General features: G+C 34.6%; 1 protein-coding gene and 1 pseudogene across 1 annotated transcript; one reads left to right on the top strand and one right to left on the bottom strand.

Moving 5' to 3' along the window:
* Positions 1 to 9,099: 9,099 nt before the first annotated feature.
* LOC131636534 (protein FAR1-RELATED SEQUENCE 5-like) lies at positions 9,100 to 12,614 on the top strand (annotated as a pseudogene).
* Positions 12,615 to 14,015: 1,401 nt separating this feature from the next.
* On the bottom strand, positions 14,016 to 16,698 carry LOC131636528 (uncharacterized). Its single transcript, XM_058907138.1, has 4 exons — positions 16,527 to 16,698; positions 16,320 to 16,428; positions 15,713 to 15,775; positions 14,016 to 14,258 (listed from the first exon to the last, which is right to left on the bottom strand). Exons 1-4 carry the CDS (start codon positions 16,609 to 16,611, stop codon positions 14,156 to 14,158), a joined length of 360 nt encoding a protein of 119 aa, XP_058763121.1. The 5' UTR covers positions 16,612 to 16,698; the 3' UTR covers positions 14,016 to 14,155.
* Between the last annotated feature and the right edge of the window lie 2,551 nt (positions 16,699 to 19,249).

Raw genomic sequence — 19,249 nt, 5'->3', positions numbered from 1 at the left:
CAAAGTGATTACAGTTCTTGTGGCCCTGCAAATGAATAAATAAAAGAAGATGAAATATGCTTATGACTGAATATGGATTCTCATTATTTTAAACTATGAAAAAACAATAACACATTAAAAGTATCTTGTATATCACACACTCATAAAAACAACGACTTGAGTTAGAATTCATCCATGTTATCATCTATGGAGAATCAAGATCTCATTTACATTCATACTTAAGAGGACGAGACATGATTAGCCCACAGAGTAGTGAAACAAGAAATTGAGATTAAGATGAAGTATGGTGAACGAAGGTTATGGTGAGAGACGAATGACACTGACAATTGATCGTTGATCCTAGCACAATATGCTTAGGGTTCAAGTATGACAAGGTAGAAGATGATGTTAAACACGAGTGTAACACCCCAAATTCTAAACTAATTATTTTAGCGTGATGCTTAGCTGTATTGATGAATTTTGGTGTATTTTAGAATAATTAGAATAATGAGTGGAATTATTTTAATTAGTAAAATAAAACAATATCAGTGTTAGAGAGATTAAGGGCAAGAGTGGTCAATTGTGAAGAGTAATTGAGGGCAATATGGGAAGACCATATTAGGGGTCTTAGGGGTAAAAAGAGAAAAGAGAAAAGAGGGAATCATTCTGCATGATCGAAGTTTTGAGAAGAGGCAGAAGGAGAGAGCTAGGGCACGAAGAACATGGAGGGATACGTATAGAGAACGCGAAGAGAAATAGAATCCAACCGTGAATCGAGGTAAGGGGGGACTCTTCCGGTTGATTTCTATTATGTGATTATGGGTAATAGGATGGATTAACGTATGATTCGATTCGATTGGGTATATTGGGATTTGATATTGTTAGGTATGTTATGATTTGGGATAATTGATGAATTTGTATAGATTGTTGGTTATTGATGTTTGTTTTGATGTATAATGATGTGTGATGAGAAATTCGATGTTTGTATGTCCGTATATGATGTATGGAATTGTTTTTGCGTGAAAAGGGTGTGAAATCGCAGGTCTGTCGCAGACCTGAGAATTGATGAAATCGTAGGTCCGCTGAGCGGAGGGGGTCCGCTGAGCGGAGGTCCCAACGTAGTTTGCTTCTGTTAGGCGTCGCTAGAGGTCCGCTGAGCGGAGGTCTGAAGGGTTCGTTTCTGTCGGGCTTCGCTGAGCGAAGTTTGCTGTGTTGAATTTTTCTAAATCTTTAAAATAACGTATCTTTTGATCCGTGTATCCTTTCTTAGTGCCGTTTGGGGCGTTGTGAAGCAAATTAAATATTTTATATGATGAATTGGTGAGATGGGTGGTGACCCGAATTATTTTTAAAAGATTATTTAATTGCTTCGGTGATATACATTGTTGGTATGTGGAATTGTGTAAACATGACAATGTTTTAGTGTGATGGTGAATGAACCGTTATTATTATTAATGTGATGATTATATTTTATATGTGGACATGTATGATTGAATGTAACATTGTGTGCATATATTTTTGAATGTGACAATGTGTTGATGCGGTGATAGATTTGTTGTGACTATTATCATGATTTTTGTGATAATATGACGGTGATGATTGAATGATATATTTGATGTAAATATATGTGAATAATTGAATGATTGTGCAGCGTGTACATACTTATTCGGTGATGAAAATGGTGAGTTATGATGAGACGATGTGGTGCATCGGATAGGTGATGTTTTTAAGTATGGTATATGTATACATTCATTCATATGCATTTGATGATGGATCCCGGTGATGTTTTGGATCGTTGGTGGACATATTTCCCATTGTGTGGAAATTGTGTCGGTGGGCCGTATCTCGATGAGGCGTAGATCGGTTAGGTAGATTGATTCCACGGTTTATTGGTACCACATGCATAGTGTCAGTTGTGTCATATGCATTTTGTCATAACATGATTGTATGGATTTATGTGTTCTGTGTTATAATCTATTATTGTGTGAATTGATGAATAATAGATGCGAATCTGAATATATGACAAATTGGGTGAATGATATATTATGATGTTTTGTTGCTTATGAATGCATAACATTGATTAATTGAGAATGAGACTCACCCTTACTTGTTGACATTTTTCAGATTTGAGAAGTAGCGGCATTAGTGCTCGGTGAGGATGACTCATAGAGTTTATCCGTTTATGTTGGGTCGTGTCGGTCATGCTCTGATCTGTAACACTGGGGAACGATAGTTATAGAGTTTTATGAAATTAATCTACTTTATTGGTGTTGGATTATGATTCCATTGGATGTATTTGATAATGTTTCTTATTCCGTTGTGATAAACATAATTACGGTTTGGTGAATCGTTTCCTAATGAAGCATGACTTGACCATAATTAGTTTATTTGTTTTTAAATAATTGTGGCACCCTTGTAATTATATTTTTACTCTGATTATTTATTAAAATTTCCGCGGGGTTTAGAAGGGTGTTACAATAGTGGTATCAGAGCAGGTCGGTCCGTCCGGCCAATTGTCGAGTTAGTTGAGTTGCACGACAGTTGAATACTGTCGGTATTTTATCCCTTGGTACACGACATGTGAGTGAATCACTGTCGGTACTTGTTTGTTTTGTTGCGGGAGTTGGTTTGAAATAAGTGGGGGAGAAGCTTCGCTTCTCGGTTATGTTTCAGTTGTAAGATGATTGATTCAGTAGGCTGTTGTTGGCAACGGTGCAAGCGTTGTTGGAGTTGTTGTTTTTTTGAATCGAAGGTGACTTGAAATTAGGAAGTTACAATGTATCAGCGCTGCTGGTGTGCTGCGAAGTTGTCAGTTGAGTAGCCTTATGTCTCGGAAGAGGTTCAGCTACAAGTTTGCAAAGAGGATTGATGTCGTAATGTTTCAGAAATCGCACTTCGACGATGGAATGTGTTGCTCAAGTTATAAGAATTTTTGGAAGTGAAGAGATATGATAAGGGGCTGTTTGGAATGTGATCGAGTTGAAGAGAATGAGTTTTGGAGTGAGATTTTCGTAAGCAAAACGCAGGAAAATTGTTGAATAGCTGCAGAGTTTCGAAAATTCATAACTGGAGTTCTGGACATCCGATTTGAGTTCCGTTTGAAGCGTCGGAAAGCTAATGAGATGAACTTTGTTATAAAAATGGTTGCAACAGCTGTAACATATTTAATTGTGACAGGATATTGTTGGAAAGAGGTGAAGTTGTGGTTACACTTGTTCTTAGAACTAGACTTGTTTGTTGGTACTGCACGGGATGTTAGTGTCAGAGTTGAACGAATGGAAGAAATAATCGAAAGGTTTGTCTCTTGGACATGTTGTTAGTATGTAGAAGTTGGTTCAAGGTGATCTTAATGGTAAGAGTGCAAACGTTATTGAAGCAATGTTGTTGCGAACCGGTGAGAGTATGGACCCATGAATTTGTATTAGTCGAGTTTGAGATGTGCGTAGATTATGGACGGCGAATTGATTGAGAATGAGGAATTATTCCAATGTAAATGATAGTGGATGGATTAATTATGTAGATGGTATGTCTTAAGTATAGTTGGATTATAGTCGGGTGATTTTCGTAGTTGGATGAAAAGAAAGGATGTTGGTAGATCTTGGGAGCAAACGAGAGAGATGGAACTTATGTTCATCAATCTCAAATTCCGATTTTTGCAATTATTGATTCAGATTGAAGCGATTCTGGACTTTTTGGAAAGCTTACAAAATTTCCCACAGTTTGCATATAAGATTGGTTATTAGGAAGTTTGTAAAGAGGGAGAAAAGTGCGTTTTAACATTTGGGTATGATGCTTACTTTTTCGAAAATTCTGCATATGAGAATTATGAACCAGTCCCATTGAAAGGATGATAACTTTTGCTCGTAACTCGTATTTGAGCAATTCTTGATGCTCTGGAATCTACACGAATTTCCCTTCATTTTGGGATATAATTTTGTACTTAGGAGGTCTATATTGGAAGAGAAAATTGTGTTTGAAGTTGGGTGATTCTTGCTGAAAATTGAAAAGGTGAAGAAGAATGTAAAATATTGATAAGTAATGAAAACATTGGTATTTGTAAGAATGCGACGGTATAGAGAAATGCATAGAGATGTAATTTATGTAGAATGAGAATGATTATAGTAGCAATGTTATGAGATGGTAATGTTGAGAGGAGAAGGAACTCAAGAGATGTCGCGATAATAATGTTGAGTTATGAATTGAATGAGGCCAAGTGTGAAACTAGGTGGATTATAAAGGTTCTGAGAATAAAAGAAAGACGATTGGTTGGTTAGCGTGGTTGAAATTCTTAACTTGGATGAAAGTTGCAATTGGAGCGAACCGAATCGGATGGTACTTGATGTGGTAATGATTCCCGATGTTAGAAGGATGTTTAATTGATAATTGTGTGGTGCTACGAGCGTGTATAAGAATGTGTATTGGATTTTGAATGTTTTTGTATCATTGGCGAGGTTGGAATTGAGGATACTAAGAAGACTTTGGTAGGCCTTAGAGAATTGGCAGAACATTATGCATATGGACTTTGGGCACAAGTTGAAGTACGCTATTGTCGTTGGGTAATGATTATTTATGCCACTGTTATGGTTATCGGCTGTCTATTGGCAAATTGAGGAACTGATCACCCTTAATCTATTGTTGATAGTAGACGGAATCATAATTGATGGATAGATGTGTCATGACAACTAGTATAGTATGTATGTTGAATTGGTTGAAGTCAAGCCGAGCGCTTGAGTATCATTTGATTTTTCAATGGTCGTTTTTAAAGAATTATGTGCGTTGTTATACGATGTGTTAGGGGGAGCCTTACGGAGTGAATCCTAGGTTATGGAATCCATTGTGAATTGTGGCCTTTTGGCAAATGAATGCATTGTCTAAATTAAAGGTGAATGCATGTTAATTGTGAATGAGTTCGTTGCAGTTTGACGTAACTGGTGGGAATGTATGTGGATTATATGTGATAGTATGAGATGAATGCATGAATATATATTGTGAATATGTATGCATTTCAAGAGTGTCTTGAGTTATTTTTGCACGTGAAGCATCATGATGTACATTCTTGTGTTGTGTGATTCTAATGAGAATCTGTTGTAACATCGTGTGCCCATGTGGGGTGTGAGCGATGATTACAATCGGATTGTGTGCCTATGTGAGGTGTGAGCAAGCCATAAACATTGTGTGCCCATGTGGGGTGTGAGCAATGGGTGAACATCATATGCTCGACGGTGAGTTACATTAAGTAACAAACGATGATTCCAAGAAGTTCCTGAATGAACTTGAGATGATTGAGTCGGTATCGCATTGCATGTGCGTAGAGTCGTGAGTCTGTCTCTATGATTTGCATTTATCATCTCTGTATTTGTGCATTGATGAATGAACACGAGTATGTATGTTTATGTCGAATGTTCCGAGGTGTTGTCTTACGGATCTAAGTTTGAAGTATTCGGTAACTTGAGAGCGTAGAATACCTGTTGGAACAGAACTTTCAAAGAGTTAAGTCAAAAATCTTTATTATGTCGGTTTTGGTGATTGAAGTTGGAGTAAACTTGGCGGAGTGGATACTTTACAAGTAATCAGAGTGCGCAGCGAATGCATGGTGTAGTGCAGTTGTTCATACGTGAGTAAAAGTGATGTTGGTAGGTTGGTTGCGTGATGTCGTGTTTAAGTTGTGTGTTCTTATGTTGTTGTGTTCTATATCTTAAACCGGAGAATTCCTAAGTTGGTTACTCTTTGTGTTGTGATGTTAAGTTATGAAATGTGTTACTTGAGTGACAAGTGTGTTGTTTTCGCCATTGATGTTATGAATTGTTGTATCATACATGGGTTGCCTTTCGGAGATGATAGTTGATTAGTCGGATGGGATAAATAGTTGGAGTAGTTGAATCGGATAAATTTTCGAGGAAGAAAATATTCTAAGTGGGGGAGAGTTGTAACACCCCAAATTCTAAACTAATTATTTTAGCGTGATGCTTAGCTGTATTGATGAATTTTGGTGTATTTTAGAATAATTAGAATAATGAGTGGAATTATTTTAATTAGTAAAATAAAACAATATCAGTGTTAGAGAGATTAAGGGCAAGAGTGGTCAATTGTGAAGAGTAATTGAGGGCAATATGGGAAGACCATATTAGGGGTCTTAGGGGTAAAAAGAGAAAAGAGAAAAGAGGGAATCATTCTGCACGATCGAAGTTTTGAGAAGAGGCAGAAGGAGAGAGCTAGGGCACGAAGAACATGGAGGGATACGTATAGAGAATACGAAGAGAAATAGAATCCAACCGTGAATCGAGGTAAGGGGGGACTCTTCCGGTTAATTTCTATTATGTGATTATGGGTAATAGGATGGATTAACGTATGATTCGATTCGATTGGGTATATTGGGATTTGATATTGTTAGGTATGTTATGATTTGGGATAATTGATGAATTTGTATAGATTGTTGGTTATTGATGTTTGTTTTGATGTATAATGATGTGTGATGAGAAATTCGATGTTTGTATGTCCGTATATGATGTATGGAATTGTTTTTGGGTGAAAAGGGTGTGAAATCGCAGGTCTGTCGCAGACCTGAGAATTGATGAAATCGCAGGTCCGCTGAGCAGAGGGGGTCCGCTGAGCGGAGGTCCCAACGTAGTTTGCTTCTGTTGGGCGTCGCTAGAGGTCCGCTGAGCGAAGGTCTGAAGGGTTCGTTTCTGTCGGGCTTCGCTGAGCGAACTTTGCTGTGTTGAATTTTTCTAAATCTTTAAAATAACGTATCTTTTGATCCGTGTATCCTTTCTTAGTGCCGTTTGGGGCGTTGTGAAGCAAATTAAATATTTTATATGATGAATTGGTGAGATGGGTGGTGACCCGAATTATTTTTAAAAGATTATTTAATTGCTTCGGTGATATACATTGTTGGTATGTGGAATTGTGTAAACATGACAATGTTTTAGTGTGATGGTGAATGAACCGTTATTATTATTAATGTGATGATTATATGTTATATGTGGACATGTATGATTGAATGTAACATTGTGTGCATATATTTTTGAATGTGACAATGTGTTGATGCGGTGATAGATTTGTTGTGACTATTATCATGATTTTTGTGATAATATGACGGTGATGATTGAATGATATATTTGATGTAAATATATGTGAATAATTGAATGATTGTGCAGCGTGTACATACTTATTCGGTGATGAAAATGGTGAGTTATGATGAGACGATGTGGTGCATCGGATCGGTGATGTTTTTAAGTATGGTATATGTGTACATTCATTCATATGCATTTGATGATGGATCCCGGTGATGTTTTGGATCGTTGGTGGACATATTTCCCATTGTGTGGAAATTGTGTCGGTGGGCCGTATCTCGATGAGGCGTAGATCGGTTAGGTGGATTGATTCCACGGTTTATTGGTACCACATGCATAGTGTCAGTTGTGTCATATGCATTTTGTCATAACATGATTGTATGGATTTATGTGTTCTGTGTTATAATATATTATTGTGTGAATTGATGAATAATAGATGCGAATCTGAATATATGACAAATTGGGTGAATGATATATTATGATGTTTTGTTGCTTATGAATGCATAACATTGATTAATTGAGAATGAGACTCACCCTTACTTGTTGACATTTTTCAGATTTGAGAAGTAGCGGCATTAGTGCTCGGTGAGGATGACTCATAGAGTTTATCCGTTTATGTTGGGTCGTGTCGGTCATGCTCTGATCTGTAACACTGGGGAACGATAGTTATAGAGTTTTATGAAATTAATCTACTTTATTGGTGTTGGATTATGATTCCATTGGATGTATTTGATAATGTTTCTTATTCCGCTGTGATAAACATAATTACGGTTTGGTGAATCGTTTCCTAATGAAGCATGACTTGACCATAATTAGTTTATTTGTTTTTAAATAATTGTGGCACCCTTGTAATTATATTTTTACTCTGATTATTTATTAAAATTTCCGCGGGGTTTAGAAGGGTGTTACAACGAGTGTTCAGATGAAGTTGTATTTTAATTGTTTTATACAACAATGTTATTGCCATGTATTAAATGATCTTGTCACCTATGCGGAATGCGGAATATGATGGGGGGAAATCTTTGTCACCTATGCTGAATGCGGAATATGATGGGGGGAAATCTTTGAAAATTATTCAATAGGCAATCAAAAGATTGAGTTTTAAAATGAGACTAAAACTTTAAATAAACAAAAATATGAAGATCATAAATGTATTTAAGTCTTTAATTAATACCTCTTAATAAGTAAAGATTTTTTAGTGTCCAGTTAAACCAATTGATAAATATGCAAAAACATTAGATTCTGAGGAGTTGAGATCCACTGCATTATGTTATTATCCTTTTTCTCCTGTTTGTTGTATAGATGAATGACATGTGTTAAAAATAAATTCAACGATTCAGATTAAAAGGTATAAATAAGAATTTAATTAGTAATAAAAAAGAATAACATGCAGCAATTACAATGTTTTGTCTTCTGCAGTACAAGTCTCTTTCTCTTCCTCAACAATAACTTTCGTATTCTTTTCATTCCCGCTTCTGTCCATCTGCCGCTGCTCTCCGCCGTTCATCACCGCTTCCGTCCATCTGCCATTGCTCTCTGTCGTTCATCACCGGTCACCGTTGTTATCATCACTTTCCGCCCGTTTCAGTGTTGTTCGCCTTCACGTCTCTTTCCGCCATTACAACCCCACTCTATTTTGCAACAATTGATTTTGTCAAGGTATTATAAAAATTCAAACTTTATTGTTTATTATAAAAACATAAGCTACTGTTTCTGCCATTTTCACGTTTATAAAAATACAAACTTTAGTTTATTTGTTTGTTGTTCTCATACGTTGAGATGGTATAATTTGTTTTTGATACACTGACTGGTATAACTTGCTATAATAAAGTGATTAGAAACATACATTTTATTCTATAAGTTTTTCAACATATAACTCTGTATAACTTGTTTTTCTATACTATTATATTAGTTTTATTCTATAATTTTTTCAATGAAAACTTTGTTTACAATACTAATATATTATATTATATTATATTATTATTATTATTATTATTATTAAAAACAAGTTTTTTTATTTTGTGATTGGATACTTTTTTTAGAGAAGATGAGTTCATCATCGATTTCGATAGTCGACTGTGTAGAAAAATTGGTGAATAATATCCATGAGCAACATGTTCAACATGGTCAAGATATTATTGCCGATAGCGAACCATACTTGGGAATGAAGTTTGAATCAGAGGCGGCGGCTTATGAATTTTATAATCAGTACAGCAAAAGAAATGGATTTGGTATTCGTCGAGAATATGCAAATAAAAGCAAAAAAGATGGAGTTTTGACTTCAAGAAGATTCACATGCTTCAAAGAAGGTATACGAGGTGTTGACAAAAGATATCAGCCGACAGGGGAGCGCACTAGAGCAGAAACTAGTACGGGATGTCAAGCACGTATGGTTATTTCACTTGATCGAAAGATAGAGAAATATGAAGTTGTTGACTTTGTAGCACAACATAACCACCCCCTTCAGCCGCTAGAGTATGTTCATATGATTCGCTCTCATCGGCGAATATCTGAGGCACAAGCATCACAAATTATATTAGGAGATGAATCTGGATTAAGACCAAAAGATTTGCATGAATATATATATCTAAGCAAGCAGGTGGGATAGAGACGGTTGGTTTTACAAGACGAGACCTTAAGAATTATCTTCGAACCAAAAGAATGCAGTCTCTGAAGTATGGTGGAGAGGGTGCATTAATGAGTTATTTCAAACAAGAAAGTGAAAATCCATCATTCTTCTATGAATTTCAAATGGATGTTGAAGAGCAAATAACAAATATATTTTGGGCGGACGCACAAATGATAAATGATTATGGGTTCTTTGGTGACGTAATCACTTTCGACACCACATACAAGACTAACAAGGATTATCGACCGTTGGGAGTTTTTGTTGGACTTAATAATCATAGGCAAACTGTCATTTTTGGGGCAACTTTATTATATGATGAAACAATTCATTCTTTTCAGTGGTTATTTGAAACTTTTCTTAAGGCAATGGATGGAAAAAAGCCTGAAACAATTTTAACAGATCAGGATGCTGCAATGGCTAAGGCCATTTCTTTAGTTATGCCGGAAATATTTCATGGGTTTTGCACTTGGCATATAAGACAAAATGCTCTAAAGCATGTGAACCATCTATATAAAAAATGTCCACAATTTTCTTTGGATTTTGAAGCATGCATAGACTTACACGAAGAAGAAGGAGAATTTTTAAAAGCATGGAATTCTTTACTTGTTGAACATAAGGTTTCAGAGGGATCGTGGTTGCATATGATTTTTCAATTGAAGGAAAAATGGGCATGGACTTATGTTCGAAAAACATTCACTGCAGGTAGGGGTGGCAAAGCGGGCGGCCCGCCCGTTTAGACCCGCCCCATTTAAGCCCATCCAAAAGCGGGGTGGGGCGGGGCGGGCCTACTTAGGTGTTCGAGCTCAAAAGTCATGCCCGCCCCGTTTACTAACGAGTTGGCGGGTTGGCGGGCCGGCCCGCCAATTTTTATTTATTTTTTTATTTTAAATTTGATTTACCACATAATTTACAAAAAAAATAATTATAACCAAAAAGATCGATAAAGTATTTTTTTAAAAACGCACAATATAACTTCAACATATCTTAAGTCTAAAGAGTTCAAAAAATAAAACAAATAAAGATCAATTATAACAAAAAAAATAACAAAATAAACTCAATCACAATAAAAAAGCGTATCAAAATAAATAAATAAATAATACATATCACTTTAATCCTATTTAAAATCTAACTACTAAAAAACCCAATTAAGAATTTACATAAAACAGACAGTGATAACAATTACACCGCATAATACATCACGGTGCATAAAATAGTAGTGCATAAAATATCAACACCTAACTTTCTCACTAATTAGTAATTACTTCATATAAACTTTTATATTAAGCGATTCCTTAATAAACTTTTATATTAAGCGATTCCTTAATAGTTAAATCTAAAATTTGTCACACTTATAGACTCATCAAATCCCTCTTTTTCTTAAAATCAATATCTTTTTCTAAAGAAAACATGTGAGCTAATGTATTAACAACTTAATAATTATGCATGTTATACAACTTTTCTTTTATTTCAAGCTTTTCCAATCAACACATGTATTAGAAAGTTATAGAAAGAACGTTACAATTATAATTCAATTTGTATGTATAATAATTTAGAATAGAATTCAATCAATATAATTATAAGAGAAGAGTGTTGTTTTTATAGTTGAAGTTATTTTAATTCTAAATAAAAATTAATTTTTTTAACAAAAAGCCCGCGGGCAAAACCCGCCCCGCCTCGGCCCGATTTTTTAAGCGGGTTAGGCGGGGCGGGCCAACTTAAGGTACCGAGCCGAAAACCTCAACCCAGCCCGCCTAAAATGGCGGGTCAAACGGGCCGACCCGGCGGGCCTGGCCCGTTTTGCCACCCCTAACTGCAGGTATGAGATCTACTCAACTAAGTGAGAGCTTTAATGCTGACTTGAAAAATCATTTGAAGTCGGATTTAAATTTGGTACAATTTTTTACTCACTTTAAAAGGGTTGTCAATGCTAAACGGAACAATGAGTCAGAAGCGGAATATGAATCAAGACATAAGCTACCTAGGTTGAAAATGAAGAAGGCTCGTATGCTTGTGCAAGCGGGAAATGTTTACACTCCAAAACTTTTTGAGGAATTCCAAGAGGAATATCAAGACACTTGCATAAAGGAGTTGAAAGAAGGTATGTATGTTGTTACGAATTATGACAATGTGAAAGAGAGGATAGTAATGGGAAATCTTATGGAAGAAAAAGTTTTTTGCGATTGTCGTAAATTTGAGACACATGGTATCTTATGTAGTCATGCTTTGAAAGTTTTGGATGTCATGAATATTAAGTTAATTCCCGAACACTATATACTAAAGCGATGGACAAGAGATGCAAAGTTGGGAAGTAATCAAGAAGGGAAAGGAAGACATGTTGAATTAGACATGAAAGCCACTTTCATGAAGCGATACAATGAGTTATGTCCTCGGATGATTAAATTGACCAATAGAGCTTCTGAGTCTCATGAAACTTACACATTTTTGTCCAAAGTTTGTGAAGAGTCTAACAAAATAGTTGATGACATCTTGGCCAAAAAGCATGTTGATTTAGAATCAAGGGGAATGGTTCATGTATCTATTTCAATTGGAAATGAAGAAATTGACAACAAGGCGGACAACGATGGTGGGGCAAAAGGCATAAAGAAGCGAGATTGTTCACGTAACAATAAAAAACGAGATAAATCTTGGGTTGAGAAATTAAATAGAAAGACAAAGTGATACTCACAAAAAAAGAAAAAATCACAGGAAAATGTAGTGCAATCGTCACACGTAAGTTTATCATACATTTTTTAAATTTAATTTCATCATATTACTTATTTATTTATTTATTTATTATTTTGCAGCAACCAAGCCAAGTTAACACAATGGAACTTCAGACTGTATTGACACTTCCAAGTCAAGTTGGCACAATGGAACCTCAACATCAAGTTTCAAGTCAAGTTGATACATTGGAGTTTCACGATTTCTTTTAGACATATCATTTGAGTTATTAAATTTGTTTTAACCAATAGTTAACTTTATATATTACCTCTGTTCTGTTTCTGTTAGTTGACATATGAGGACATATCTTTTCTGCATCTGTTATGTTACTTTGACATATGAGGATATATCTTTTCTGCATCCGTTATGTTACTTTGGTAACCTTTATATAACTTTGTTTTTGATAACTGTTACCCTTGTTTTAAATAGTTTCACATAAACCAGATTGATTCAAGCAAGTTGGAAGAAACTAAAACTTTAGTTTAGTTTTATAACATAAACATGTAACAATCCAAGCTTTAGTTTCAAACATAACCTACAATTAAACTATGAATTTGCAATAAAATTGAATCTGTTATATTTTACTAAAAGTTACAGTGAGATATAAAAGAACAATTCAAGAAAGTCACATCAGAACTAGTAAAGTTGCAAGAGAGAAAACAATATTTTGTATTTGCAACATTCCTACAAATGAATACTAAAATTACAGCTTAAAACTAATTACACTAAAAGCATCTATAAAGATTAATTCCAACAATTCTAAAATTGAATTCCACCAATCCTAAAATTGAAAACTAAAAATCTTCAATTCAGATTTTAACTATTGCGTAAAACACGACGGTGTTGGCGGAGGCAAAAAAGATGATGGTGTCGGCGACTCAGGGAAGAAATGTACGGCATCTCAGGGACAGTCTCAGCGGCGGCGAAGAACATGACAGTGGCGGCAACAACGAAGCAAGACGAAGAGAGGAAATACGTTTGAAGAGAGAAGAAAGGATGGAGGAGAAGACCGAGAAAAACTGAAGCGAATAAAATGAATCATGGGTTGAGAAAGGAAAAAATATATTGAAGTTTTTAATTTTATATTTTGTAAATCTCAACCATTAATTTTTTCAATTCCATGTGTCATGCATCGGTTATTCAAACTGGAGAACGGGAGGAATTAGGTACTAGAGGGGATCCGTACTCGATTCTGAGGTGCCAACCATTTCCATTTTTTAAAAGTTGTCATTTAGTAGAGTTGAAATCCTCTCCATTTCTTAAAAGAAATGGAAGACTCCATTACTATAGTTTTGAGTATATAAAATTAAATAAAGTGAAATAAATGTCACATGTCATGAAAATACGTGTTATTTACATACAAAACTATAATAGAAAATGGAAAGAGAGAAAAATGGAGAGATCCTAGCCCCATTTAGCAGAAAAACAAAAGTCTATATCTTCCCCTTTCAATGGTAATGGAGATGTTACTCAACAATAAAAGGTCATGGTAAAAATTTTGATAACTGGAAATCCTTAAATGCCTGTGTTGCATTTTTTAACACGTTTAGCAAGGATTCTTTATCGAAGTGTTATAACCAAGATGAAGATCTAAGAGGCTTATTAAGATAAAATTAAAAAGAAAAATTAGATTGAAATTGAAATGAGAGAATCAATAACAAAATTTCACTTATAATATTGTAGTATTGTACTAACAAGCATAATTTAACACCAGGTTCTACTATAATCTCCCAACCACCACAAAAGAAGAAAGTTACATAGACATTAACTTGGGTCCATTATCTGGCATTCCCATCCCTGCAGCTAACTCAGCATCAAGTTGAGTGTGTGGTGCATCACCCATCATTTGTTTCACACTACGCAGATAAAATAATATCAATATCAGAAGCAATATAAAGTGATAAACCTGCTCATGTATGTAATCCATCTAAAAAAAGCTATAATATAAATATAGTAGATAAAATAGGAGCTTGATAACTATTCATTGACAATATAAACAGGTTTTAGGATTTTGCACAGTGATGCGACTGTTTAATAATACTAATACGAGATTTAACATCCAAATTCACTAGTTAATCCAGTGTTGCTAATAGGGGATCGTGGAAAATAGTGGACCAGTATGAGAAATCACAGTAGATAAAAAGAGGATATCACACAATATTTCAAACTGATAAAGCATGATGTATAATTTTATACATTACGTGAACAAAGAGAAGAACAAAGCAGTTACCTTTTTTAGGCATATGAAACACACAACTCTGCTATTCATTACATACAGTATAACCGATATATCAAAAAATACACTGATATGTGGCAAATAATGGAGCTGGCATATCATATCATCTACCCCAAATTCCGATACATAATAGCGGTAAACAGACTGTAATAATAAACATCGTGTTTGCAAAAACGAGATTCATTATCCAAATTCATACATAAGATCAAAAGACATTAAACCAGTCTAAGACTTCAAATCAAGACACAGTAATTGGTGCCACTTTAAAAACCATGAAACCATGTATAAATCCAATTTGTTAACAACCTAAAACTAGTTATAACTTAAGGGATGTAAATGTACCAAGTAATTCACAACATGCACGCATTTTTCATTCAATTATAGAGAGATGCTATGCTACTATCACACTATTTGAATATTTTATGCCAACATGGAACATGTCTGAAAACTAGGGGTGTTAACATTACTTTTCAATTGAATGTGCAGTTAAGTTTAGTTATTAATATTTAAACATTTCGTATAATATTAAATTATATTAGATAATACAAATTCATAACTTTTCTAACATTTAACTAGGATAAGCTCGTTCAACAAAGGTGGTAAAAAAACTCAATTTAAAGGAACTTAGACAAGGTATAACTTGGACTGAAATAAGTGAACAATGAAGCCATTGAACTGATTTTTTGTTAGCCATGTAACACTTCATTAATAAACTAATTCAAATCCAAATTTATGCTAGGTCTTCCAGACTAGTCAAATGACTTACTTCACGTTAAGGTAAAAAGAGCCTGGACTGAGTATAAAATTCAGCTTGATTAAAAATCAAGCTCAATATATTTAAACAAGCTTAGGTTCATTAGTACTCAGTTCGACTCCACTCAATTACATCCCTATTGGAAAGAAGATTTGTTCATTTCCAGCTGCTTTATGAGTTCATACAGAAGAAAACATTTCAAAACAGGAATAGCCTCAAAAGCAAAACCATATATATGACCAATTTTCACCGATATAAATATAGGAAGTATATTAGATTAGATAGAGGATAGAAACTGAAGCAAAAGGAAATAAACATACCGTCTCCTGTGTTTTTTGGTCTTAAAATGATCATCCCTCACAGATACATTGGCAAAGAATCGACTGCAAATACAAAAAAAAAAAAAAACACATACTGTTAAAAAACAACTTAGGAGAAACAAACAAAAAAGAGTTGGTGATCAAATTGAACTCTCCTACATCCACAAGTCTTAACAACACCAATAACAATGAAACAAAGTAAACAAAAATGGAAAACAAAGAATTAACATCCACAAAGTCTTATAGCTAGGATTTGTAGCTCTTTGAGTCTAACTCGTCTCAAATATACTATTCAACCCACTTTTGAAAGAATTTCTCCAAATATAAAATCAGTTTACTTTCAACTCACTTTTAGTCATAATCAATTCACTCAGAATGACTTTTTCACGGAAGAACCAAACACACCTATATGATTATTTTGCCTAATGAATTGATTCTAAGAAACTAGAATTCAGAGCTTTTACATCTAAAATTAAGTTTTAGCCTAGAATCTATTGTCCAAACCAATTTTACACTAACAAAACAAATCCAAACATAAATCACTTTAATTCAACATACTTCTAACCAAAAACACTAAATGAGCAATAAATAAATAATAGAGCCATACTCGCAGTGAAGACAATAGTGCTGGCCCATTCCAGGCAAATCTTCATCAACAGGTAAAGCTTTTCTCTCTTCTTCAGGCTTTTTCAATTCATCATAAACCATGTCATCGCGTATTCAATTCTCCAGTTAAGAATTCACATTCAAATTACGTTCCAAAAGAAATTGAAATAATAATAATAATAATAAGGAATGATAAGAAAAAGGATATCTTTGATGAGGAATCTGGCACGGCGATCGGTTTTGTGAGATAATCTTCTCTTCTTCACCTTTCTGTGCGGACATTTGCCTCCCATTTTTTGAGTTTTTGCGTTTTTCTGAGGTCTGGTTTCTTCTGCTTTTCTGCAGCCACTGATTAGGGTTTTTCTTTCTTTTTAGATTTAGGGGTTTTTTCTAAGAAAGGCGAAACGACGTCACTTCATGTGTTTTCGTAAACATATTAGTGGGCTTTGCCCGCTAGTGGGTTTGGGCCAGACCCCATTGTCCTTTTATTTTGAGACTGGCCTATGTTCCAATTAGGACTGGAAAAATTGACAATTTCTTTTTAAAACCCCCTGACGGGGAGAACCTCCAGCGAAAACTCCATAATATCCCTGCTTCGGAGATGCATCTCTGAAGTTTTTTTTTTTTTCAAATTTTTTGAGAATTCAGAGATGTATCTCTGAAAACATCAACTGGGGGGTGTTTTCGGAGATGCATCTCCGAAAATACCAATTTCATATTTTTTTGGTGTTTCGGAAATGTATCTCCGAAATATGCAGAAACCTATTTTTTGTTTGTTTAAGATTTACTATATTTAGTCCGGTATTCTATTTTAAATGACAATGCAAAAAACAATGCTTAATATAAATAGTGCTTGATATAAACTAAATATAACACACAAATTGGAATAAAATACTAATAATATATATATATATATATATATATATATATATATATATATATATATATATATATATATATATATATATATATATATATATATATATATATATATAATAGTGTACGGAGATGTCAAAATAATACAACCCGAATACAAAAAAGTCAAGACTAAAAAATAAATAGGCAACAACTACTGGGTATGCCTAACCCTAACGCCCTGGGACCTCCCCTGCCTGGTATATGCCGCCGCGTGCCTGCACTCGACATCAGGTATCACCTCCTCCTCGTCCTCCCGTACCTCCTGCCGGAAAGAAGACACCCGAGTCAGCCTACTCTCTCTGGCCTGTCTGAGTCGCGCGGGGTTGCCTGCCATTTTTCTGAAAAATTGAAATCAATTAGAATGCGATACAATAAAAAAATTTAAAAAAACATTTCTTGGTTAAATTCGGAAGTACATTTTCGAAACTGGTTTAAGAGGTGTTTTCGGAAATGTACTTCCGAAATCCCCTGCGAACTCCATTGTTGTAGAACCTTCCCCCCTTTGTCCTAAGTGGTTCAAAATGCAATTTTTCCTATTTAACTATACTCAATGACATATAATAACTTAAATATACTACATTGTACTAATTGCTAACACCCCTAATATCAATTTCAATCATAAATTTCAAATTTTGAAAACTTACAGATTTGAGGTGTTGTTGGAGGTGCTTTAGAAGTGGTCTTTGAATGTTGGAGAGCAATAAAATGTTGTTTTCAAGTAGCCTTTATACTGTGCTTCTGCAAATGCTTGAGAAATCCAGAAAATTTGAAGTTTAGGGTAAACTGGAAATGGGGGGAAGGGGAGGCTGTTTGGTTTAAACAGCCAAACGCGCATTTTTTCGGAAATGCATCTCCGAAGTGGTGTTTACGGAAATTTATATCCGAAATCATTTTTTTTAGGTAAAAAAAAGGTGTTTTCGGAGATGCATTTCTGAAAACACCACTTCGGAGATGCATTTCTGAAAAATAGGGGCATTTTGGGGAGTTCACCGCGGGTGACCAAGAAAGCTGAGAGGTCTATAAAAAAGTTCTCTTTCTTTTTTTCCCATCCATGTTTTCTCAATCCCATGGAGAAAAATAAAAAATACTCTTTATTTTTGAAGATACATTTTTGAAAGTATCATTTTCACACAAAATAAGCGTAAATTGTTGAGCTCCCCTCATTATGCCAAAATTTAATTCATAGATGCATCTCCGAAAGTGGTTTAGAGTTTGACCGCAGATGCATCTCTGAATTAACTCTTGTTTTCAAATTAAGGGAAATTTTTGGAGATGCATCTCCGAACACATTTAATGTATATAACGCACGCAGACCTTCCCACTCCTCCTTCTTCATATTTTCTGAATCTCTTACTTCCCTTAATGGAGTTCGTGAGCAACATTGTTCCGGTCAAGTTTTGAAGCAACAAAAGAACCTCTACTTCAATATTACCAATCTCAACTCACTCCACATACTACATTGAACATTATTCATCCTCATAAACACTTTTTTTAAATAAGTTTGTGATTTTATTTTATTTTTTACTTTTGATTAATGTATTAGGTAAAATAGTTTATTTTTGATGCATTAGGTAATATTAAAGTTTGAAATATGTAACATTACAGACATGCATTACGATTTGGTTGCATTTTGGATTGTTACAGCAAAAATGGTAATTATTTTTAATATTGACTTTGTTGGGACATGTGTTTAATATGATATTATATGTCTTTGTTGGGACATATGTTTAATATGATATTATATGAATAATTGAAATTATATTTCTATTTAATTGTCCCTTGTGCTTAATGCTTTTTTTTATTTGAGATACTCTGTTAATTTGATCTTGGGTGCATAGGGAATACTAATCATTAGTCTATGTGTGGGAATTAGGGCAACTATTATACTTACACTGGTTGAATAGGAATAAGAGACCTCTAGCAGTGGCATTTGAATTAACGTATTACTGCATTGCCTAATTTCTCTTATACTGGTTGAATAGGGATAAGAGACATCTAGTAAAAATTTGTGAT

Source organism: Vicia villosa, unplaced genomic scaffold (genome assembly GCF_029867415.1).
Source record: "Vicia villosa cultivar HV-30 ecotype Madison, WI unplaced genomic scaffold, Vvil1.0 ctg.001771F_1_1, whole genome shotgun sequence".
Lineage (NCBI taxonomy): Eukaryota > Viridiplantae > Streptophyta > Magnoliopsida > Fabales > Fabaceae > Vicia > Vicia villosa.
This window is presented reverse-complemented; position numbering and strand designations above follow the sequence as displayed.

Coding starts and splice junctions, on each gene's coding strand:
- LOC131636528 (XM_058907138.1), bottom strand. CDS start 16,611: ATGGGAGGCAAATGTCCGCACAGAAAGGTGAAGAAGAGAAGATTATCT. Junction 16,429..16,526: donor TGCCAGATTCCTCATCAAAG/ATATCCTTTTTC, acceptor AGAATTGAATAC/GCGATGACATGGTTTATGAT. Junction 14,259..15,712: donor ACCAAAAAACACAGGAGACG/GTATGTTTATTT, acceptor TTATCTGCGTAG/TGTGAAACAAATGATGGGTG.